Here is a 26,153-nt window from a genome sequence, read left to right as displayed (position 1 = left end):
AAAAAGTCGTACAAAATTATGTTAAAATTTTCTTCGACTGCCTAAATTGCTCTTGTTTTTGTAAAAAAAAGCAACTGTTTCTTCAGAGAAAAATTGATATAAAAATGGTAAAATAAAATATTTATTTTTCTCACTTCCGTGCAGAAAGTGTTAACTTTCTTCCCACTATGCAAAACGAAGTTGTCGCTTTCCGCCTTCGTCGGAGAGACCACACATCACGGAAGCAAGTAAAGAATGTCTCAGATCTAATGTTCATTGTTGCCCGAAGCCGAGACATTCTTTACTTTTGCTCCCTAGATGTGTAATATACTATTTTTGACAGATTTTGGACATTTGGGAACTAATTTTAGCTATTTTCAACAAGTTGCACAAAAATTTAAGTCAATAGGTCAAGTAGTTTTTTCAGAATCGTGGAAACCGTTTTGTAAAATCAAATTTCTAGGAAAACGCGTTTAAAGTTTCAATGTACTTACCTATCATTTGTAAGTGATTCTTGGACCATATAATAAGCCGAATGATTCCACCTAAGCTTCTTCCTGTTCCGCAACTTGTTTTTTTTTTTGCGTTATATAACACGCCTAAAATTGGTATTTTCTGTTTTGTAGTCGTTTTGCGGGGGTTAAATTTACCAGCTAACTAAAAGTTTTTTGTCCTATTTGCTGAAAAATAAACAAAAACAAAAAGATACTTTCAACTAATAAGGTAGACATTAGAAATGCTTGTATCCCTTGTCCAAAACTCACTAGTGCAAGTCTTAAGCCAGGATATATTTTTCAACTCATTTTAAGAAGGCATATATTAGAGGGGAATTTTCTTTCACAGTTCACAGGACGGCAAGCTGATAAATTATACGAATATTTGATGAGGGTATTCAAATAAGAATAAAAAATTTTGACGGATACTCAGAAGAAAGGTGTTCGTTGTTCGACACAAATTTCTATTTTCCTAGGTATTAGTCGAAGAATACCATGTTAATAATATTGTAGTGTCGAGCAAAATTATTTTGATTTCGTTAGTCAGCCAATTTTTGCTATTTGAATATCGCCCTCAAAAATATGAAAATTTAAGTTTGCCGCGCAAGAACAAACAGGAACATAGAAATCCTTTCAAAGAAAAAGTGCTTCCATTATTAATAGACCAAAAATGTACTCTCAGGCAGGAAAAATACAATTTGAACAAATAAAATTTCTTGAATTTGTGCTAATGTATGACAGAGTGTAATGGAAAACTTTCTTCCATAAAGTAAAATTATCAAAGAGTTAAAAATTATATTTTTGATAACAAATAATATAAAATATTTTTAATTCCCCATTCGCATTGTATAATAACGTAATTTCTTTAAAAATTAACATTAAAAAAAACAATTGACTGAGTTAATTGTTGAAATACCATGCATAAATAGTGCTGATTATTCTATCACATTGCACGTACATATACAATTTATATATTACATACTATACAATTTGCGCCCTCACGGATAAACAGTGATGTTTACGAAAAAATGTTTCAAACAAAAGTTGCTTATTTTTTGATAAGGAACATTTTCTACATTTAAACTTTTGTTCTATCTCTAACGGTTTACAAGATGGGTCATACGGACCCATAGGTCAAGACCCAATTGATCTATGTTACTCATTTACGAACCCGACCTCACTTTTTACGTCCTGAGTACGCTGTAAAAATCAGCTTGATAGCTTCTTTCGTTTTTGAGTTATCGTGTCCACAGACGGACGGACGGACAATTACCGGAATTGGAGTAATTAGGTGATTTTATGAACACCTATACCAAAATTTTGTTCGTAGCATCAATATTTTTAAGCGTTACAAACTTGGTACTAAACTCAGTATACCTTGCATATTACATGTATGCATGGTATAAAAAATCAATATGACTGTTGTTACAAATTAACACATATTGAATATAAAAAAATTACATTTATTAAAAATTAAATTACCATACATAAATTAATAAACATTTATTTTAAGCGTCACACTAATTAGGCAGAAAAAACTAAAACTTTTCATGCGCAGTAATTTTTATTTTTGGCAATGTGTGTATATTTATAATAAAATTTTACAAAAATACTATTTATCTACCCTGTAATTTTAAAAACATTTAATGAAATATTAAATTAAAGCCTTCTTGTAGATAAAAGAATGGAAAGCGGGCATGTATGGAATATTATTTTGCTTTGTAGGTCATTTTTTGACGTCATGCTCTTAGTGTTAAGAAATGGAACATATTTTTATACCATGTATACATGTAATATACAAGTTTGTAATGCTTAAAAATATTGATGCTACCAACAAAATATTTATAGTACATTTTCGGTTGTCCGTCCGTGTGTCAACACGATAACTCAAAAACGAAAAAAGTTATCAAGCTGAAATTTTTACAACGTACTCAGAACGTAAAAAGTGAGGTCGAGTTCGTAAATCAGCAACTAGGTCAATTGGGTCTTGGATCTGTAGGACCAATTTTGTAAAGCGTTAGAAAAATAACAAAAGTTTAAATATAAAAAATATTCCTTATAAAAAAATAAAGAACTTTTGTTTGAATCATTTTTTCGTAAACATCACTGTTTACCCGTGAGTGTGCAAAATAGGCGCAAATTGTATAGTATGTATTATATAGGAATATTAGTTATATATGTGTGACATGAATGTATGTGTAATGTGATAAGAGTCATCAACATTGTCTATACATGGTATTTCAACAATTAACTCAGTCAATTGTTTGTTTTCACTTGTTTTAATACTAATAATAGTCCAAAAGCTAGCGATTCATTCGATTAACTCGTTTCCCACAAAGCTGGTGATTTTTTAAATCTTTCATTGTCGGTGACAACTTAAGCTTAACAACAAAGCACGTTTCAGAAAAGATAATAAAATCCATGAAAAAAGAATACAAATTTTTCTTTTTGAAAAAACCGACTTCAAAAAAGAAGAAAGATTCGATTATTTAGATTGGAACAAAATTTTATTTTTGTTACGTGGGTACAAAAAGTTATTGAAGCTGATAAAAATTTTTAAAGCTTAAATTTTTACATAAGTTGAATAATGGTGGAAGCAAAGAGTAATATTTAATTTAATAAATCGATATTATGTCGAATAAATTGACCTCCACTCCCATTTAAACAGATCTATGCCGAAAAATGGTTTTGACACTCTGATCTGGATGGTACGCACATCAGTTGTTAAAATCCCTCCATAAATCATCTAAACCCTACGGGGTCATCTAAGTATTACGTAATCAAACTTCTAATGATAAAATTAAATGATAAAGTTATAAAATTAAAAATCAATATAATGGAAAATTATAATTGCGAATTTTGTCATGAAAATCGGTATATGGGCATAAAAAAATATTCTAAGCAACTTTTTCTTATAATTTTTTTTCGATATCTCTAACCATCTCTGGCACTAGGCAAAATTTTAAAAATTTGCGTTATTTGTCAATTTGTAGTAAGCTGAGTTTAAGATTCAGGTTTCTGTTATTACTATCTTAAAAAATGTAACCCACCCCCAGGGGCGTAGGAACGAAATTTTTGCTGGGTGGGCAGGTTCGAAATTTTTTTTTGCTGGGTGGGCAGAAAGGTCAATTGTTAGTGAAAAACTATTGTTTTGCCCTTAAAATTATCCTACACGAAATTTTAATAGAGCAATAAAATTTTTAATCTCTTCAACAAAGGGGCATGGCCCACCCAGGGAAATTCCTGGGTGGGCAGCTGCCCACCCTGCCCATACGGCTCCTACGCCCCTGCCCACCCCTCTATATTACGGTGCTTTTCTAATCGATATTCTTTCTTATTAATGAAGAATGTTTGAGGGTGTCTTCATCGTAAATGCGGCACACTGTAGATGCTATAAACGGTCCATTTTGGAGAAGTGTGGCGTAAGATAAGCCTCAAACTGCAGTGAAATCGATAGAACTTGTTTAGAAGGTATCACAGAGAAAAATAAACAACAGTAAGATAGAATAATCATATTTTTCAAGCAGATAATATGTCAGTATCATAAAAACTTATAAATTCAAATTTCCTTGTAGTATTGGTTAATTACGCATAGCATAATGGTTTTCTGAATCAATCAAGCATTTTTTATGGTTAGCCATAAAAATTGTTTTAATAGCCAATTGAACACTCTATTAATTCTGAAATAAATTATGTTCTTATCCTAAATATTAAAGTGGTCTCTATTCCAAGATCGTTCACTAACAATTACTATTGGCATTGCGTGAGGTATTCTTAAAATTCAAAATTTATTTTTAGATATGCATTATAAAACATTTTTAAAGAGAAGTTTGGAGGGGGGAAGGTTAATGAACAAAACGCATAAAATTATTGCCAAACAATAATGTTTTTAAAATTTCATCACGTAGATAGATACTGTTTTATATATTTCTTAGAATGTGACAATAATAATCAAAAAATGTAGTGTCCTAAAAGCCATTTGTTTGTAAATAAATATTTTATTTGTATATTATATTGATTTGTCCATCCAATTGATTAATCAACGATTTTTGGGATATACTTTTGCATTCATATGGTCTTTTCGAATAATGTAGATTTTTCCAAAAAGCAAAGTACCATTTTTTTTAACCCGTGAACTAAAAAAGGGGGTGTTATAAGTTTGACTGCTATGTGTGTGTGTCTGTCTGTAGCATCGTAGCGCCTAAACGGATGAACCGATTGTAATTTTTTTGTTTTCATTTGAGAGATAATTTAACGGTGTTTTAAGAGTATTCTTAGCTATGTTTCAAGTGAGAGATTAGGTTCGTACCCGAAAAACTAAAAAATTGGCGATGATCTTCAAAATCGATTCAATTTGGAAATGCATGACATAATTTTAACATATCAATACGTACTATGGAAATGAATGGTCAAATAAACCTGGCTCCATTCATTTCGAAAAATGAAATGGTAAAATAATTAAGTAATTCAAAATAATAATTCAAAAGAACGAAGTCAACTCAAATATTTCAATTTCAATTAAAATATTTCCAAAAATTTATCCAAAAAAAATGATAGCTATCTAAGTATCCTTTTCATCTCATCTGACCATCACTTTATCGTTGACCATCACTTTGATATTGATTTAAGAAGGAGTATTATAGGTTAAAAATGTTTATCTGTGCGTCTGTGTGTTTCTCAGTGGCATCGTAGCCCCTAAACAGTCGAACCGACTCGATTGAGAACATTTTATAGCTAAGTTTCTAAAAATCGGTTTACAAGGAATAAATCCCATTTGTCGGGGTTTTTTTAAATTTTGTAAATTTCACTTGTTATAATATCGACAATATTTATTGAGAAAAATTGATTCTAATTGTATACCACTGTCTGATAATCAATAATATTCACCTAGTCCAATCTTTCTCAAAGTGGACGATAACATCACTTTGTGGACGCTATATAGGCCCACAGGGGAGCAGTAAGACTAATTTGAAATTTAATATTAATATAATTGCACACAGTAAAACATAAAATAACGGGTAAAAATTATACATAGGGGGAGTTGAAACATTGATTCTTGAATTGGGTGATAGACGAAATAAGTTTGAGAACCTCTGATCTACCCATGGCAAAACAGATTATGTTATTTTTATTTAGCATTAATAATTTATGTCTACAGGTCTTTATATAATCTAGGATGCACTGATAAATTCTGTGTAGCATCAGTTTGTCTACATGTCGATCTGTAGACATAAATTAACAATGTTAAAACAGAGAAGAGTTAGTAAAAATAACAATTTATTTTTGTCATGATAGGTATTGAATATAGATTAATTTATTAACTAAAACGGGCCTTAAAATGCATTTTTGTGCTTTATTAAATACCCAGAAAGCGTATTCATGCTATTAGCTTTAAGCCATTTAATATTGTAATAATTATTTTAATTAACACTTAAAATTAATTAACAATTATATTTATTACTGAAAATTTTAATCTCAATACGCTATCTAAATATTGGAATAGAGCCAAATTTTAAATTTATGGCAAAAGAATTTACTTTGATTTACCGTGTCTACTTTTTATTGGTATTGGTTAAGTAATTCAATAATTAACGAATGACATTGAATATGCTATTATTCTTTGTTTATATAATAGAGTTGCAAGAATTTTATAATTACCGGTTTTTTTTTTATCAAAATTTAAGTTGCTAATGCATTTTTTCACATTTTTTTTCTATTTTATAAATAATATGAAAACAATTTAAATATATAAAATAAATATAATTTTATGTGTACTTTAGTTATTACATATAATGATGCAACATTTTTTAATAAAATTAAATGGGGAGGCTAGAACCATTGCGATCCAAGTAATTTTTTTATATTTGCGAGAGAATAAAAAAAATTGTTTAAAGTTTTGAGGAAACTCATGATTTTTATTGATAATAAAAATAAATATTAATTAAGTAAGAGGTTGGGATTTCTAGGTAAAATTAATGTCGAATAGCACTTGTATGAGTATGGCATGGAAGAATTATGGAGAATTGCGTCTTTTTGGTACCCACTTGCCAAAGTCTTTATCTTTATTTTAACCTGTCAGCACTCCTGTCAACCGTTCGGTAATCTTTAGTCTCGTGATAAGAGATTTGCACTTGCTTTCTGAGGAGCTTGGAAAAATCTAAAAAATTTATAGTTCGAAAATAAATAAAATTATATGAAAATAGAAAAAGTTTAAAGCACATAACTATTTGAAAAATATAAGTTATAAATGTTTTAAATCAAGCGTGAGGAAAGTGCTTATAACGGGGAGTGCTGACGGTTTAAGAAAAGGTTTACTTGGATTACTATTGTTTTACCATCAAATGATAATTACATAACTTTTTTTTCTGCACGCTAAAAATGATATTGTAACTAACATAAAATAAAAATTTGAATTCGTTGAAATAACTAATAATAGTTGGATGGTGTTAGCCAAGAAGGACTAAGCTTACAAGTTTCAAAAAATGAGCTATTCATTTCAGATTTGTTTTTGTTATGTAAAAAAGGCCTACATGCTTATTTTCCATTAAAGGTACAAACTTGTATAGTATGAAATTCCTTACATATTGTTGGCAATTACGCAAATAACTTACCTATTTAAATCCTTTTTCGTTTTTTTCGCTTACTATCTTGACGTCATTTATAGACTACAAGCCCGTGCTAAAAATTTTTGGGTGAAATGACCCACCAGGAATCATGTTGAAAAAATGCTCCTATATGTGAAAGTAAGTTTAAGCACCATGGGGTCAGTTTTGTGCCGTACAGGTGAAAATATGAATGTCAGATTCCTTGGTGTCTCAAGCCCTGCACCACCAAATATTTACGGCTTTGCTGGATGCTAGCTCTAAATAAGTATTCTAAGTGAATTACATAAATACAGAAATAAATCCGGTAAGTTCAGTACCGGAAGTTAAAAAAATTTATGATCTCCCGTCAATTTTCGAGACCCTACGTGATTTATTTTTATATGGCATTTATGTAATTCGCTTCGAATCCAGAGTTAGAATACAGCAACGCCGAACATATTTGCTGTTGCAGGGGGGAAACACCAGGGGGTGTGACATTCATATTCTCAGCTGTACTCACCTATATCTCGCAAAACTGACATCATGGTGCTAAAACTTAATTTTACTTATATAGAAGCATCTTTTTCAACATGATTCTTGGTGGGTCATATCACCCGAAAAAAGTTAGTATGGGCTTGTAGTCTATTACACATTAATCCTCAATCCGAAATGAATATAATTTTTGTTCGTGAAATATTTTGAAGGAAAAACTGTCCGAACTGCGTACAACGTGCAAATAGAACAACTGATATTTGAACGTGAATTCAATTATTAGAAATTAACTGTTAAATTCAACTCATTTATATTATTTCATTGTAAAAAATAAAAGCTTGTAAAAACTCGTGAGCAGCAGAGCTCCATCACTAAAGTCATATTTTCCTCTCATTTTATTTTTTTTAAATAAAAAATGCTGTTTATTGAAATGTAATTCATGTCTTTTCAAGTTTTTAACACTAACGTATAACAATACCGATTTTTAACTCTCTAGTTCAATTTGGAGAAGCTGTACTGTAAAACCATAAAAATTTCGAAAAAACATATCGATATTAAAAAGGGAAAAAGAGGCTGGTAACTTGGCACCATCCTTGAAACTAACCTAACCCACAAAGCGATTTTCTTCCCTCTAGCTCACTGTATGGAGTCTGTATTGAAGTTTAAAGCCATAAAATTTCTGAAGTCAACTCCCTCCCCTCTTAGAACATCGACTCGTCTTGTAAAAAACTCTGCATAGCGAAGACATCTTGAACAAAAGGGGATCGCTGGGAATGTCCAAAAGTAGCGGAAAAAATCGTCTCCCAAAACTCATAAAATGTGTTCTGGAGTGCATCAAATATATTTTATAACTGACCCTCACTCGTCTCCGTTCACCCTCGATACAGTCCATAAGTCTATAATTTCGGGGAAAATATGATTCGAACGATATTTTTCATTAACGTAAATCTTGTCTTGTGATTTGATTGAATCACAAGGAAGGAGTTAGTGAAGCCAAACAGTATTCAATAGCGGTAAAAACATACACAATAGAGATTAATATCTATGTTTTGGTACAACGAGTTACATACGCTCGATTTAATTTTGTATATTGACAACACAAGTTATACAACGGACTACGGACAACGTAAATACTACAACTCAACGTTAATTAGTTTATTTTTCGTTACATGTAGTCACACGCTAGAACGATAACAATTGTTTATACATTTCTTTCACGTTAACTAGTGCGCCATCTTTTATGTCGGTATAAACATTAATAAACATTTAATAACTTTGACTCACTTTAACTCAACCAATTGAGCTAATTATACATGTTTTTGAAACGTCAATTCAGTGCAATTTTAATCATGAATCGCTTCATACCGAAGCAACGCACTGAAATGGTGACGCTTTACATTGAAAATAGTATTTTAGTTGAGTGACCTCAACGCGCCAACACATACTGTTGGCGTTCCAATGAACTGGTTGTAGCGGTCAGAGAGAACGTTTACCAGAACCCAAAGGTATCGTATGGGCACCAAACAGCTGCTAAAATGGTTAACACCAAGCTTATTTCACACTCTCTGGCGGATTCAATAAGCAAAATTGATGCATTTGGGGAACGAGAAATCCACACAAGATTAATTAAACGCTATTGCATGTCCTGAGTGATTATTTGGGCCAAAATGTAGGAAAAAGTGCACATTTTTTTTCTGTTTAACTACAAGGTTATATACACTAGAGTGAAATCGAGCACATTTTGTTTTGGCTAATATGGGCGGCCACTTGATGGATGTTATAAAATTAATGGATGGATGAATAAAATTAAAACATAAATCTAGTTATTATGAGGCGTGATGGTACACTTCGCTTAAAAAGAATTTCGGAAATCTGAGCACATCTGGAAACAAGGAGTATTTTGCCATATATTGCAAATTGAATAGATAAAAAATGAAAAGTAATAGTATATATATGCTGAAATGCTTAAAAATAATTTTAAAATTATCTCCTAATATCGAGATATAGCTTAGTTATGGCAGTAATGGCTCTCACCGTTCTTTATAGCCTTATTACTAAGCATCCACTTTTGCGATGATCCAAAGCTCCGTAAATTATTAAACGTTAGTGTGGCAACATTAGTGTATCTGGGAACCAATTTTTTAGGGAATTTAAAAATATGGACAAAAAAGTCAGTATTGTCAAACATCAGGAACCTGTTTCTATGATCTGGGTGATTTTTCATCTTTGCTTTATTCGACTTAATTTTTCGAAATATAATTTGTTTAATTAATACTGAGCTACATTTAAATTATTACGCTAACGTAAAACTAGACTTGTGTGTTTATTTGTAGAAAACAAACATAATCTCCGTTATTCACCAATCAAATTTTGTATTATTTGTTTTCAATTTACAGAGAAAACAGTATCAATTTGTATACCTATAGATATTTTTTGTTTAAATATTTCGATGTAGTACAAGTCATTAAATTTTTTTTACTTTGATCTTTTAAACAATCTTCATCATATTCTGTTTACTAATTAATTTACAATACGGCTCTAATTTCAAAGTGTTACATAATACTTATTGAAGTGTGAAGTATAAGAAGTGGAATACTTTATTCATTGAATAATACCGAAGGGAACTAACTATTACAACGACGCTAAAAACATTAATAAACAATAAATTTGCTTCCGCGATTTCCGACTCTAAATGAACTCTCATTTTTTGTGTGTGCAAAAATGTAAGATTTTAGATTCAAGAAAGAATAACAAATAATTGACTGAGTTAATTGTTGAAATACCCTGTATAGAAAGTGTTGATTATCAGTGCTTGCATTATTTATAATAAATTAAGAAACTAACACAATTTTCTAGAATTTTTTTTCGTTTTTCAAGAATCTTTCACAAGACCGCTAATCGAAGCTACCTTCAAATTATTAACTATATATCTTAAAGTTTTGGAGAATATGGACACCAAAGTTTTTTCCTAAATTGCGCCTGGGTAAACAGTGATGATTACGAAAAAGTGTTTCAAACAAAAGATATTTATTTTTTTGTAAGGAAAATTTTTTACCTTTAAAATTTTGTTCTATCTCTAATGGTTTACAAGATGGCTCCTACCTGCTTCTGTTATTTCTTAGTAGATAGAAGAAATACTTAATAATTAAAACAAATTAAATTTCAGCGGAAAATTTTCATAATGCATTTTTATATTGTTTTGAAATACCGCTTGATTGAATGCTCAAGTACATATGAAGAAGTTATTTTTTCTACGTTCAGTTTTTCAAATATTTTAGATTATATCTCTGTCAATTTAAAATAATTAAATAAGAATTCCATGCTCAGAAAACATGATTCATTATGGTGTACATGAACGCAATATTTTCTAAGGATTTAAAAATTTATTATTTTTGTTCATTAATTCATTATTTTTGTATGAATACTTAAGGAGATATGCAAGAATTGAATAATACTAGAGATTTCAATAAAACTTTATAAATACATTAACAAAGTTTCCATAAATCATCAAAAAATTTTAGGTCATCGGACTTTTTATTAATATTTTATCGTTCAAAATTGGCTGAAAAAATGATGAATCACATAGGTTATCCTTTTCAGTTGGATATTTCTATATAAAAAAATCTAGAGTCTAAATGGCCGTGCGGTTTAAAGCGCTAGTTTTAGAACGTAGGATTATTTAGACTTAGGTTGCGGGTTCGAAACCAGGCAGCGGCAGTGTGAACAATTTATAATTAATGGGAGTGCAGATTTGATCACATTGTCGTCGCTTGGATAAGAACGAAGTAACCGACTCCACCCACATCAAAAATGTAATTGTATATGTTTGGAATTGATTAAATAAAGATTAACAAATAATGATGTGGGTGGCCTCTGTGATTAGGCATGCGTCACAAAAACGGAGGTTAAACCCCATTATTATTATTATATTATTATTATATAAAAAAATCTAGAAAATGTGATAAAAACTATCTAAAATATTTAGACAATCTTGTAGTTTATAATAATACCATAAAAATATAAGGTTGTCGATGGTATAAAAACAAAATTTGAATTTAATTATGAGTTCATCGAAGATCCGTCATTTGATGAACAGAGACGACTATAGTTAGAGTATTCATGATTGAAGAGCGATATCTATATTATCAAATTTATAAGCATCACTTGCACACAATATATTATATATTTTTGTTGTTGCGGGGTATTGTAAAGCTAAAAAGCTAAAAATAACTCATTACTATTATGTACCGTGCAATAAACCAAAACTTTTTTACAATACTGTAGATTTACAATCACCTTAAAAGATTTTATCATATGATTTTAAACAAAATTAAAAGGAAATTATTAATTTATTGGATGCTTCTCATTCAATGTCTGAGTTTAGCCCTTTCTTCGCCTTCCAGTCTATCGTTGACCCCAATTAAACGGACTAAGAAAGAGATCGACAAAATTCAACAATTCTTAAAAATTATCCCAAAGCCCGTAATAAATTTCAGTCATCTTTTTTCATCACTGTATCTGATTTTGATTTTTTTAATAACAAAAAGTATTTAGAAAATGGTTGGAGTTTTTCAAATTACCACAACAGTATTGTAGCAGTTCAAAAAATGAAATTTCAAAGCTCGTATCGATTGAATATCTTGTTTATTTGTGGAAATTAAGCGTTTATGGTTTCTCTATTTAACTTGGAGAGTATTTATAAAACAAAATTATTTTATTGTGAAAAATACATTATTTCCTTAAAAGAAAATCCCTTAACCACTTAACTAACTACTCAAGTGGAATGTTTTATCGTTATGTTTTTATAGATAAGATTTAAAAAAATGGTCTGTAACACTCCTTGATAAGTTACTCAGGGAAACATATTACAAAATACTTTACATTTTTATGACCATTGTTCGAATTGATAAAATTTATCAAAAAAAAAAAAACCTTTGATTAAAAAAAGTATTTATATTTATAGTTTATTACTCAAAAACAAAAAATGTTATAAGAAATTTTTATTTAAGTACCTACACGAATATGGTCATTTTCCTTCAAATCTTCATCAAATAGCCGTTTTCATCAAAAACTTCATCAAATATCCGTCGAGCTTATTAAGAAAATGTCAAAAATAATGACTAGCATCCGGGCCAAAACAGCAATAAATAATTTGGATATCTTTAATCTTACACACTTAGACTTTTACTCTGTTCTGTCTCATATCCATTGATCTTGATTCACCTATAATTAACTACCTCTGTCTTACATACTTATTGTTGTGCTTTGATCTGCTCTAACAAATATGTAAGACCAATACCAATGAGTAAGATAAAAATTTTAAACTCATAACATTAGTGTATTAAACAAAGTCAGCGCTGACCTAAGGGTAGAGCATTTTAAGTGTTGATTATGAAATATAAGTTAATTTTTGAACCGAAGGCACCGAAAGACGATGTTGCTCTACCTTGATTTGGGGATACGGCTGGCTTTGAACAAAGTTAATTAAACACAGTCTTGGTTTTGGTCTTAGTCTTCTTCATCGCCAATCCAAAATAACCTTTCCGTGTCTGTACCCGTTCTAGGGCACCAATTTTAAACTAATGGGAACGAAATTAGGAGCTAACACCCGGGGCAAAAGACAAAATAATTAAAAATATTCAAACAAGAAGCGTTCGTGAATTACAATAGTAACTTAAGTTTTATAATTTCTAAACATGAGCAAATGTCAAAATATTCTTAAAAGGGAATTTTCTTAGTTTATGCAGCTTATGTGTGACAAGTCACTTTTATTTGTGTCATTGTATTCAATAATTTACTTTATATTCCATTATTTTACCTAATAAGCTCAGTTTGGAAATTTTTTCCGAGATCTAATCATACAAAAAACACGTTCAAGTTGATTTCGATTTAATTAATTAAAAGTGTCCCTCTTGCGGAAAGTGCCAACGTACCTCGCGCTGTGTTAAACGAAGATTTCACTTCCGTCGAGCAGTAAAATAGCATACACACCACGGGAGCAAGCAAAGAATGTCTCAGATCTCATGTTTATCACCCTCGGCTTCAAATTGGGCGACAATGCACATGCGATCTAAGACATCATTACTTTTGCTCCTGAGACGTGTTATATACTATTTTTAACCCCTAAATAAAAAAAAAAAAGGGTGCTATAAGTTTGACCGCTATGTGTGTGTGTATGTCTGTCTGTAGCATGGTAGCGCCAAAATGGATGAACCGATTTTGATTTTTTTGATTTTGTTTGAAAGCTAATTTAATGGAGAGTGTTCTTAGATATATTTCAAATTCGAACTTAGGGTTCTGTATCCGAAAATTTTGTCGGAGTTTTTTTTTAAATTTTGTAAATTTCACTTGTACTTGATATATAACTTAGAAATAAAATTGTTTTCTGCAATTTTGCTGATTATAAAACTTTTAATGTTTAATACGACTCAAATTGATAAATTCCCTAAACTACGAACGATCATGTTGCATTATTATTTCCTCAATCTGTAGTATCTATAAGAAAAGAAATAGTCAAATCCAATAACTTACCAACACATTAAAATTAAGAAATAACATTACGTGAACAGGCACGTAAACAAACATAACATAATAGTGGAAACGAAAAACAACCCACGCAATAATTTATAGAGATTTTATCCGTATTTAAACATTTTCCTATGTAAAATAGTAGCCTTGTTTATGTATATACATTTTTCCATTTTCATTATTTACACAGTGTCAGTGTAATACAATAGAAATTTTTTTTTCATTAAAATTTTTTAATTAAATTACAAAGTTTAACGCATTATTTTATAGTTAACGTAAAACATCTCTATCTCTATATATAATAAATTCGAAAGTATGCATGTTTGTTTGTTTGTTTGTTTGTAACTGTACAGCAATATAGCTCTTACTTCAGAATAACACATGAGATATAATTTATAAAGATATATATATATATATTTTTTTAAATTAATTTAATTTGACATTACCATAAATTACAGATTTCTGTTATAGTAGTCATTTGACATTACCATAAATTACAGATTTCTGTAAAAATAGTCAATATAAAATATTTCACGGCCATCTTTTCTGATATACTCAATGAATAGTTACGACTATTATACATTTAAAAATAGAAAACCATACATATATTTTACCAGTGTAAAACAATCCTTACCACTATTTCGAGTGTTATAGCAAGAGGAAAAGCGAGAGCAATCTTTACTTTTAAACCCAGAGAAGCGAGCGATTACGAAGTGAACTTGAAGACCCTATTTCAATGATCTTAAACTTATTTGTAATCACCATTTATTTATAAAGGAAAACATGTTTTCCCTGACGCATCACGTATGTCTCGCTCTTTTTATGAAAGCTGAATGAAATGATATTAATGAAATCGAAATTATATTAATTGTTATCTGCAAATAAATTAATTGCAGTAATTAAATTGTAAACGACAACAATCAAGTATGTGAATCATTTGTCTACTAATTGATACTCACATGATATTTAACAATAATTTGCAATTGTTTAATAATAATATATTTAAAATTATTGATCGGTATTTTAAAACAATTAATTTGATTAATGGCCAACTTTGCAATTGGCCATGATTTGTGTAGGTATTTGTGTTGCTCAAATGCATAACTTAATATTGATAATATTAAAAGATTTCGTAGCCAGAGCTAACACTGAATGTTTTCATATTATTTAATTTTGTTTCCTCTAAAATGTAATTTAAAATTATAAGAATAAATAAGAAAGGAATTTTTTTTTCAATCTTTTTAATCAAATTTTCAACATTGATGATGAATTGTACCGGTAACATAGTTATTATATGAAACTTGTATTGGATTGTATCTCTAGATATGATTCAACAAACGATCCGGGCAAATTCAATAAAAAAATATAATTGAAGGTACAAAAGTTCGCGCCTGGCTGAAATTTGGTGAGAATGATCAAAACACCTTCTTAAATGAAGTCCTACAATTCTTGTCTAAACTATTTCTATGATAAAACTTACCGAATCGCGAAAAACCCGTTTTTGTGACCTTTGACCCCGCGTAAATTCTTTTCCACATCTCATATCGATAAGGACATTTTAGATTTCATTTAAGAAGGTGTTTTGATCAATCCTATCAATTCAATTCAATTCAATTTTATTTATTCTTTTTTTAAACAATAAAATATTGTACAGAACATGTCATTAAAAATTGAAAGGGAAAAAGAAAGGGTGCAAATTTTTGTACCTTCGAATGTTTAAATTGACCGGATAAAAAATTGATGAAAAAAACTGATTTTCGCAATCAAACTTTGTGGGCAATTTACAACAACAAGTTATGACCAAGTCAACATAGAATTTATTTGGTTTTCTTTTTTTTATTATTAAAGAGAATTCACACAACTTCGTAATAATTATGCAGTTTTTCCTACATAATGAGTTCAAAATTAATTATCATTGTCACGGTCATATTAATGAATACCACGCCTTACAAAAAAAAAATACTATCCATCAATCAATCATTTTATTATTATACATCATTATTACACATTAATATGGTTGGTTACATGTTGTATGTGTCCTTGTATGAACGATGAGTTCTCGCGTGCATAGGTACAGAATGTTACAAATAAAATGGTCTAAAACTTTTTTTACCGAAAAGTATTTCTTTTCCTCCTGATATAGAACAAAACTATAGATTTCATCCTAAACACAAGCTGCCATGCTACATAGGTTTGACAAAGAAACAGCCCCAGAACTAGAAAAGACAACTGACAATCAAGACATTTCCTTAATCTTTAGAACCCGACATCTACTAAAGGTGTACACGGCGTGCTTTTGTCTGCGTTAAAGAATCTATTAGCTCATCAAAGTCAGCCTCAAAGGTATTTTTTTTATCCAATGACTAGGATTGCGAGAGAAGATAGACTTTCTTAAGTAATTGTTGAACGCAGATAGGTTTTAATTATTTTCAGTTTGCTTGAAGCTTCGCTCACAGCTTGTAGGAAACACTTTTACAAAGTCATGATTGCACAAATGTTGTAACAGATCGAATGCACTTTATTTTTCATTAATATCGGTTACTAGCTCTTGAAAAATGCCAAGTTCTTAGCAAAAATTAACTTAGATCGACCATTTACCTGTATGATCTTTGGTTGCAACATAGGGTATGTTCATAAATCAAATTGCTCGATTTGCTCCTCCCGATTGAATAAAAAAAAAGTGCTTGAATCTAAATATTCTTAAAGGCATGTAAAACACTTCAAAAAAAAAAAAAAAAAAAAATTAACGATTTATTGAAACAACTGTTTCTAAATTTTTTTATGCAAATAGAAAACTTGATTTCATAGAGAAAAGCAAATTTAATTGAAAATTCTAAACAGAGAGATAAAAATGTACATCTGTATTTTCCATAAATAATTTTGAAATATCACAAATGAACCCTTTTGTTTGTAAAATAGTTTTCAAATATAAAGTAACTATACTTGATGCATTTGATCGAGACCAACTTTTTGAACTTTAAATTGTGTTTTCGAGCTTAATAGTACAATTTAATTGATTCGAATTTATATTTTTGTTAGTCATTTTAAATCATAATTAAAAGATCGAACTACTTAAATTAAACTGTGTGCTTTAAAAATGTATTTTGTTTTTTGAAATATTGGCCTCGATAAAACGCGTCAAGTATAAGTAAGCTAAAAAATAACTTTTGTAATAGTTGAATGGAACAAGTTACCTTTTTCTAATCTTAAATCTAGGCATGGGCGAACCAGCAAGACAGGAATTTGTGTACTTAACGTAGTTCCAGCATGGTATTTGCAGTTTCTATGTTAAAGCAATGGTACAATTTTTTTTTCGACAGAATTTAACGAAAAATTAAATTTAAGAATTTAATAATGCTTACTATTAATTCCCAAAGTTTCAGAAATTTTGACCGTTTAAAATGGGAAATAATTATGCCAACGTCCCAATTTCGATCAATTTACGTCAAAATTAATATCTCGAAAGTGAAAATTAATTTCTAAATTTTTTTTTTTAGAATTGTATTGTATAAACATTTTTTTCTACTTTTTCTTCAATATATAATAATATCATAAAAAATAGTTGGAGAAACCGGACATTTTACATGCTTTAAATGGGACATGACCCTCAAAATCGCGAACTTTGTCTTTAAATATCTCGCGATCTAAACGGTCAAAAATTATGAAATTTTAGGAATTCATAAATAAAGCTATTATAAACCCGAGAAAAAAAATTCGGCCAAATCTGTCGAAAAGTGATTTCATGCTGGTACTACCTTAAGAAAAAATTGTGAAATTCTACAGTATTTTGGCTCAAACACCCGCTTAGCCAACTAAATCCGTGGCTATTCTAGGTTTCAGAGGTTGTTTCCCTCACCTACCATCCTCTCAATACGACCATGAAGATAGGTACAATTTTTGACACAACTATTTACTTTTGGTTTTTTTACAACTTTTGTTAACCTTTGAAACATATAATCATATTTGAAAAAAGAATTTACCTCATTATGTATTTTCTTCTTTTCTAAAGAAATCACAAGTACCTTTTCAAAAGAAATCACACAAGTATTCACATAAATTATAATAATTCTGTAAATTGAATGTTGTAAACAAGGAAAAAAAGTATAAAAATTTCGAAAGTAAACAAAAAATTAGAAAGATATATGTTGAAAATTTGAAATATCTATTAGGTGATTCGACAAAATCCGAGACTAGCCTAAAGGGACTCTTATAGCAATTTTATATGATTTTTAGTTAATACCAACCTACAAATGATACCGTGTCAAAATTTGGTGGAATTTCGGCCATTAATTCGTTCTAGTTAGTAGTAGCAATATTGACGGGACGGCAGAAACCTAGCAAGTAGGCCTATCCTTTTAACCAACCCCTAATTAATCTGTTCTTACCCTCATTCACCATCTGCGTTACCTGATTAGTTTCCTATGGTCGTTATAGCACCTGCTCTTCTTGTTGATGAAAGCCAGGAAGGATAATAGGAAAATGAAGTAAATTAGAATTGTTTTCGGGTCAACCAAATTCTTCAGATTATCGAAATGATTATAGTCGCTGGGACACAAATCTGGTGCACGATGGCTGGGTACATAGTCAAACTCGAAAAATGATTTTAGAAAAAAGTTTCATACAAAAGAGCTGGGCTCTGTTATCCAGGCCTAGGAGTATACATTAAGCGTATGATTGCCATTGATTCGAGTTCAAATTCTACCGCATCTATTGAGTTCTCGAAAAAATACTTTCTCTCACCAGTTTATACAACTTTTTAACTCCGTTAAAGAATGTGTACCTCTACATATACTACAATTATTGTATGCAATTTTTTTTCTATATACAATAATTATTTTCGATTTTGAATCATGAATTAAAAACTTGGAAATAAGTAACAAAAATGTACAAAGATGAGAATCATTTCGTTTAGAAATATGGGTGATTAATTCAAATTGGGACAAAGGGTTATTGTCATAATGACAATATACAAACAAAACCAGAATTATTTAGTTTAGCCAGTTATGTAATTACATTGAATGTGTGCTTATTAATTCAATTGTACTACCGCGGCCGCTCGCAGATAAATTTGTGTGTAAAAAATTATCTATAATTTTCTTGAATATGCGATGAATTGGGGGACTGACAATAGTTGCAAACAAAACAAGAAAATTTGTGTAGAAGTACATATTTAGAAACAAACCTTTTTCAAGGACAAACGAATATTTTCAATTGAAAATGGAGAATTTTGATTATTATCTTAACAAATTATTATGCAGGAAAATTTCTTCGTTTATATTTAATTTCTGTAGTTGCTGTAAATGTTTTTGAACGTAAACTGCTAAGAACTAAAATCAAAGGTTATCGGAAGTATTAAGCTAGCTAGTAAACACCCCACCTTATAGGCATTATTTTCTTACCGTTACTAATAAATAAACCATAGTCATCGAACATGATAGTGGCAGAGGGTAGGCACGGTCCATTGTGCAGAAAACTTTTTAAAAAACAATATTATTTTTTAAATGAGTTCATTAGTTTTTTTTTCAACGGGTATTTTTTTATTTCCTAACATTTTTTTGTCTACTAAAATAAAGATATACATTAATATTTCCCGTAATTAACTTTAATCATTATAATAATCTTGTTAAGATTATTCATAATTTAAATAGCTTGCTTGATAAGTGCTGGAAAGATTTTGATACAGCGTGGCACATTCCCATCCTCTTTAGAAATTGGTGTGTGTGACTTACTTATGCCTTTCTTTATCTTTATTTTACTTTTTTACATACAATTCTTGCATTCTTTTAAATGCGGCTTACAAAATTTTCACTACCGGACAGAATGATTTTTGCATTTTTTTTTATTCAATTATCTTTCTAATGGAATAGCAATAAAAAAAATTTATCCGTAAGAAAGAAGCCTGCGTGCGGTATCAAAACTTTACAAGCCTCCTGAATGAGAACGCCCCACTTACAGGAATTTTCGCAGATAAAAGTTTTTAGATTATGTATAATTAAGTCGCACACCAATTTCTAAATGTATATTTATCAATGAGAAAATGTAGGCACATTACGCATACATACATGTCACATATACATAACTGATATTCTCATATCATACATTCTATACATTTTGCGACTAATTTACGCCTTCACAGGTAAACAGTTGCTTTTACGAACGGACTCAAGACCCAATTGACCTATGTTGCTCATTTACGACCTCGACCTCACTTTTTACGCCCTGAATACACTCTAAAAATTTCAGCTTGATATCTTTTTTAATTTTTTGATTTATCGTGTTCACAGACGAACGGACGGACAACCGTAAATAGAATAATTAGGTGATATTATGAACACCTATACCAAAATTTTGTTCGAAGCATCAATATTTTTAAGCGTTACAAACTTGGGACTAAACTTAGTATACCTTGATATATATTACATATATACATGGTATAGAAATTATGAAAATCGAAGTTGAGTCCATTTTTCATAGTCATCGGTAAAATTTAGGCTAATTAACTTAGGATAACCAGTACATAAGCTTAATTTGCTAATGCATAGAGACATCGTGCTTATAGATTATTTGTTTAATTATTAATAATTATTAATTTGAGTATAATTTGATTGTTACAGAGGTACCAAGTGATACAGAAGAGGAAACTCATGAAAATCACACAACACCAAATTATTATAAAAATGTAAAATTACGTAGTTTTAAAACGCCTACACCAACATCAGATAACAATTCAACACGTTCAACATTTAATAATTATTCATATCGATGTAACAGTGGTGGTAGCAATAACAGTTCTTCATACTATTATAATCATTCAACAACACATAACGGTACATCAACACCATCAAACACCACCAATCACCATCACTATCAACGGGAGCCATCATCATATGGTGCTGGTGCACACTATCAACGAACATCATCAGATTATACATCATCGTTCCATCATAATCTACGAAATGGTGGCAGCGGTTCATCGACATCTACGGGAGGTGGTGGTGTAGCGGCGAGCACAAGTCAATCAAGTCATTCAACACCCATACGCAGTCGTTATCATCGTAATCATGGTTATAATGGTACTGGTGATAAGTATAAGAGTTCACGGTCGAACAGCACTGCAAGCGAACCAAAAATTACGTTTAACGAAGGTAAGTTTAGAAAAATAAGTTTGTCCAATATCCTCTAATTTTAGTAATGGTATGAGTAGTTTTTGACATGTCTCGAGTCAAAATTTCCTTATAGTAAAGTGTTTCCTGGTTTGTACATATCGAAACTAAATTTGCCAAACTACCACTTTTACAGCCTTCAAAAATAAGCTATAACTTTGTGTGGCCAAGATAAATCGTCATCGTTGTTAAAAAGGAGACATTGTATTTTTTACCATGAGTAGATGCTTATGGTAAAACTACACAAAAAACGTAAGACGTAACCAAATTCGTGGCTAGACTGATATAATCTTTGTTAGAAAAAAAAAACATAGTCAATAGAACTTCGCCTTAATTTATTCACTCAATAAGCCAAAATTATCTCGTTTGAGGCGGTATTCTGGTCTAGAAGAATTTTAGGCATTTTTGAAACTAAGATTTAAAAAAAATGAAAAACATTTTTGTAGCCATTTTTTCATATGATCTTTAATTAAAACTCGAAAAATTCGTATTGGTTCTAAAGATGCGATTTGTTATCCTCATCCATTTTTCTGAATCTTTCTGATGACCAAACGCGATTTGATTAGCACACAATTTTATTAGCTGCCATTTTTAGCACATTTTTTTCTTCAGATAAGCGGGTTATACAATGCTAGAATGCAAGCGGCAGTTGAACGAAGACAGCTTTCAATAGGCCATGCGTTAAAATTATCTGTGAAAGAAGCACAATGTTATACAAATAGAACAATTAATAGCCGATTGTTAGTGTAATAACACTGTCGTTAATTTTTTAATGGGCAATATTTCTCATATAATAATAGAATACACACACACACACACACACACACACACACACATACACACACACACCTTCAACGATAAATAAATTTAATTAATATCTGTTTTTAATAATACATATTTTTTAATAATACATATTAAAAAACAATAACTACTTAACAATAATTATTAGTATGACATTATCCAAAGCTTAAAATAGATTAGTGTTTGAGGTGAGGCAATAGATTCAATATCATTTTACAGAGAGTACCCCTGAACCAACAGCTTACAAAAAAAACTGATATCAAAATAAACAATTGTTGCAATATCCTGTATAAACAGTGTTGAATAATCTATCATTGCATTATTACAAGTTTAAAAAATAAAAAAATGTATGAAGGATTATATTTTTGTTTTTTCTAGAAAACTTTTTATTAGTTTTTTGGATTTTCCTTTAAAACGAATATTTAAACTGTCCCGCGAAAATTAACTGTTCTGACCGCTTAATCTTGTCGAATGGTTTAGAATTAGACTCATTATTTAAGACTATATACAAAATTTCGGCTCTCCATCTTTTATAGTTTTAGTGGAAATGGAAACTAAAGTTTTGCCCTAATATTTACTAATAAAGTATTGCAAATAAAAGTATTTATACAGAAAATTTTTTCCATTTCAATTTGTTTCCTATTTCTTACGGTTTAAAAGTCATTTTTCCGCCCTGAATACGCTTGAAAAATATCAGCTCGATATCTCTTTTCGTTTTCGAGTAATCGTGGCGACAAACAGACGGCAAACTGACAAACCTAATTGGACTAATTAAAGATTTTATAAACACCTATATCATAATATTGTTTGTATGTAGTATCAACATTTCTAAGCGTTAAAAACTTGAGACTAAACTGAATATACTCAGATGTTACATATATAGGGGGGGTGGAGGGGAAGGCACTGTGTAAAAAGGGGCACAATGGAACAACCGTAATATTTGTTCCTTATTCCAAGAATATTTCAGAACAAAATACTCATTATTATTAAATCTGGTTAATTTAATAATTCTTTGAAATTTAGAATTAGGTGCAAATATTCCTCCCTATAAAAGGTATAAAAATATAACAATAGAATTATGTTGAACTAATCCTCAAATGCTTTGGTTTTTTCGTCTTTGTAAACTACGGTTGATTGTAGTAACTTGAGCGCGTCAGATTAACATATGAGGAGTTCCTTGAACCTTCCTTAGTACCTCCACCAAATATTAGTCTTAAATATGGGGGGACGGGGGACACGCCTAAGGCAGGTGATCATATTAGTAAAAACGAAATTGCAAAAGCTTAATTACATGCTAAAAAATGTACATTTCAATAATTTGATGATTTAAGCGTGAAGCAAGGAAATAGAAGGCTTGCAAAGTTTTTCAGATTAAAAATTTTCCCAAAATTTTTTCAGATTATTGGAATGTACATTTTTTAGCATATAATTAACCCACCATATCTTAATTTGACGCGCTCGAGTTAATTCATCTATCGCAATTTTTTCTTTTTTATGTATATATTTTTTTATTTCTTTTTTAAGATATATATCTTTTTTACTAATCTGGTCGCCTGCTCTACGCTTGCCTCCCCCCCATATTTAGGACTAATATCTGGTGGAGGTACTAAGGAAGGTCCAAGAAACCCCTTATATGTTAGTCTGACGCGCACTAGTTACTACACAAAAACCATCTTGGACTCCCCTATTACCACGATAGCTTTATAAGACTCTTAGATGTAGAAGGGAAATAAAAATGGAATTAAATATATTTTTTGTTCAACATCTTAAAACATTTTGTTCAACATTATAAAATAAACCTTTATAATTGGTCATTTACGACAATTTGTTACACTTTCGGTCTCATTATTTTCCATTTTCCTAAAAGTAGATACATTTAATACTAGGTAATTCAAGATAATCTCTACTTGTATGGTACTTGTAAGCTGTTTTAACGTGAAAAAGTTACAAACATCCAAACAACGAAAATATACTTTCACGTCTGTAATATTAGTAAGATGAGATAGATAAAATTATTTACAGTAAATTTAAATTTTAAACTATTTAACTAATTGCGTATATACTTCGAGAGCATTTAAAAGGAATGCTCATAGAAAAACTTAGTTAATTGTCGAAAATAAACAGAATTTAGATTATCTTCTGACAGTAAATTGTTTTGATAAAATTATTCAAGATAGAGACACATCTGTTAGAACATGATTTCGTTAGTAATTTTGTCATAATTGTATAATAATTCTAACGACCAACTGAACATGTTATAGTCTTTTTATATGAGAACATTAATTTCAGAGTTCGTGTATTAAACCAATAAAACTATTTAAAAATATTTTTTTTGTCTGTTAAAATTAGCCACAGTAATAATTTCAGAAAAAGTTTGTTTTTTATTGTTATAATATTTGAAAATAAACTTAATTGTCTTAAAAGTTGCGTGCATTTAGAATTAATAGAACTCATACAATCATCGATCATTTCTTTAACAATTATTTAGAACTAGTTGGTTGAATCCACAGAGCTCTAATAATGGAATCCACCAGGTTAACCCTAGATGGTAGTAGATATTTGCATCAGTAACGTCAATCTAAATTGAATTTCATAGCATAGTTAATCCTGGAGAAAGTCGTCCTATTAGCTCTACTCCAACTAAGGCCGTAACAAAGTCCGTCCACGGTATCCTTAGGGTAGCGGGTTCGATTCCCGCCGTGGAGGTGCACTCAGCCTCTGAAATTGAGGAGCTGATAAATTAAATTATCAGCGGAAAGGTGGTAAAACACATATATGGTATCACAATGGGCTCTATAGCCTAAGTGTGTCAGCCAATATATCCTAACCTAACCTAGTCCTGGAGAATATTAAGGCAGGTTGATTGATAAACCTAGTTCTACGAATAATTCCTTTGTATTTAGTCTAACTAAAAAATATTGTTTCAGTTATCCTGGATGTAAGGCGTTTAGATACTAGACTGCAAGTTGGGTTTGCGCAAATTATTGATAGATTAGCAAAAAATAAGTGTCTTAAAAAATTTTTCCATAGTTAATTTTCTTTCCCCAAACAACTTTAAAGGTGAATTTTTAAGAACAAATTGAAAGTCATACCGCGAATTTTCTTACAAATCTCTCGTATTTACAAACAAATTGAAGACACCACTTATAATTTTCAATTGATTAAAAATTGAATGGAAAAAATGAGATAATCTATATTTTAAATTATAGGTAGATACTAAAATCTATATTTTAAAAATGTAGTTGCAAATATAAATGATGGATTTGGAAGTTTATTTTATTTATGAGCCCATATCTGTAAAACTTTTGTATTGATTGATATTGATGAACATTACACATATTTTGCACAAAATTGGAAATAATAATTTCCAAGTCAAAGGCTTAGAAAAATATATTATACGTTGTTGAAATTAGGGCAGCGTAATGAACTCTCAATGGAAGGGGGTTTGAAATAAATTCTTAAAATTATTCTAACACCAAGAGATATTCTGTAACAGGTTCGCATAACATTTTTTCGTGCCTTCGAAACGAAAGTAGATACCTTGGTCCTGTTACGCAAAACGAAGGTACCACTTCCTCCGGCACGTAAAATAGTTTGCATACAACGGGAGCAAGTAAAGAAGACTCGGTTTGTCACCCTTCCTCCCTAGGTGTAGTAATATACTATTGTTTATTTCACTTTCACGATACGGAACACTAAAAACTAGTTTGGTATTTTGTATTTTTATCAAAAGTAAATGTTTGATTTAAGAATTAAAAAAATTCCTTTCGTATAGACGATATGTGTATTTTATAGTAATGTTTACCTAAGACAATTAAAATCAGTGAATTACCAAGAAAAGAATAGGTACATAAAAAGTTAGAGGATTTTTATTGTTATACTTACATTATCGTTTAAAGACACTCATTTATTACATTGAAATTGAAATTTGATATGTTTAGAAAAAATATATTAAAAGTGTTGTTTATTATGCTTCTCCCAACGGATAGTGTAAAAATTTTATGTTTAAGAATCAAATCAATAACTAAAGAATTGACTATAAATAAATGTATGAAACTACACTCCCATGAAAAATTATAGAGTACACTCACATAAAGAATAATAAAAATAAT

General features: G+C 30.1%; 1 protein-coding gene across 3 annotated transcripts in view; it reads left to right on the top strand.

The window, feature by feature from the left end:
* LOC123305340 (FK506-binding protein 5-like) overlaps window positions 1–26,153 on the top strand; it is a 100,559-nt gene that overhangs the window by 50,184 nt on the left and 24,222 nt on the right. For all 3 annotated transcript variants that reach the window (XM_044887030.1, XM_044887029.1, XM_044887027.1), the window contains exon 2: window positions 20,692–21,222. In XM_044887030.1, coding sequence (XP_044742965.1) covers window positions 20,692–21,222 — 531 coding nt within the window. The remainder of the gene's footprint in view (window positions 1–20,691; window positions 21,223–26,153) is intronic.

The sequence above is a fragment of the Chrysoperla carnea genome, chromosome 1 (assembly GCF_905475395.1).
Source record: "Chrysoperla carnea chromosome 1, inChrCarn1.1, whole genome shotgun sequence".
NCBI lineage: Eukaryota > Metazoa > Arthropoda > Insecta > Neuroptera > Chrysopidae > Chrysoperla > Chrysoperla carnea.
This window is presented reverse-complemented; position numbering and strand designations above follow the sequence as displayed.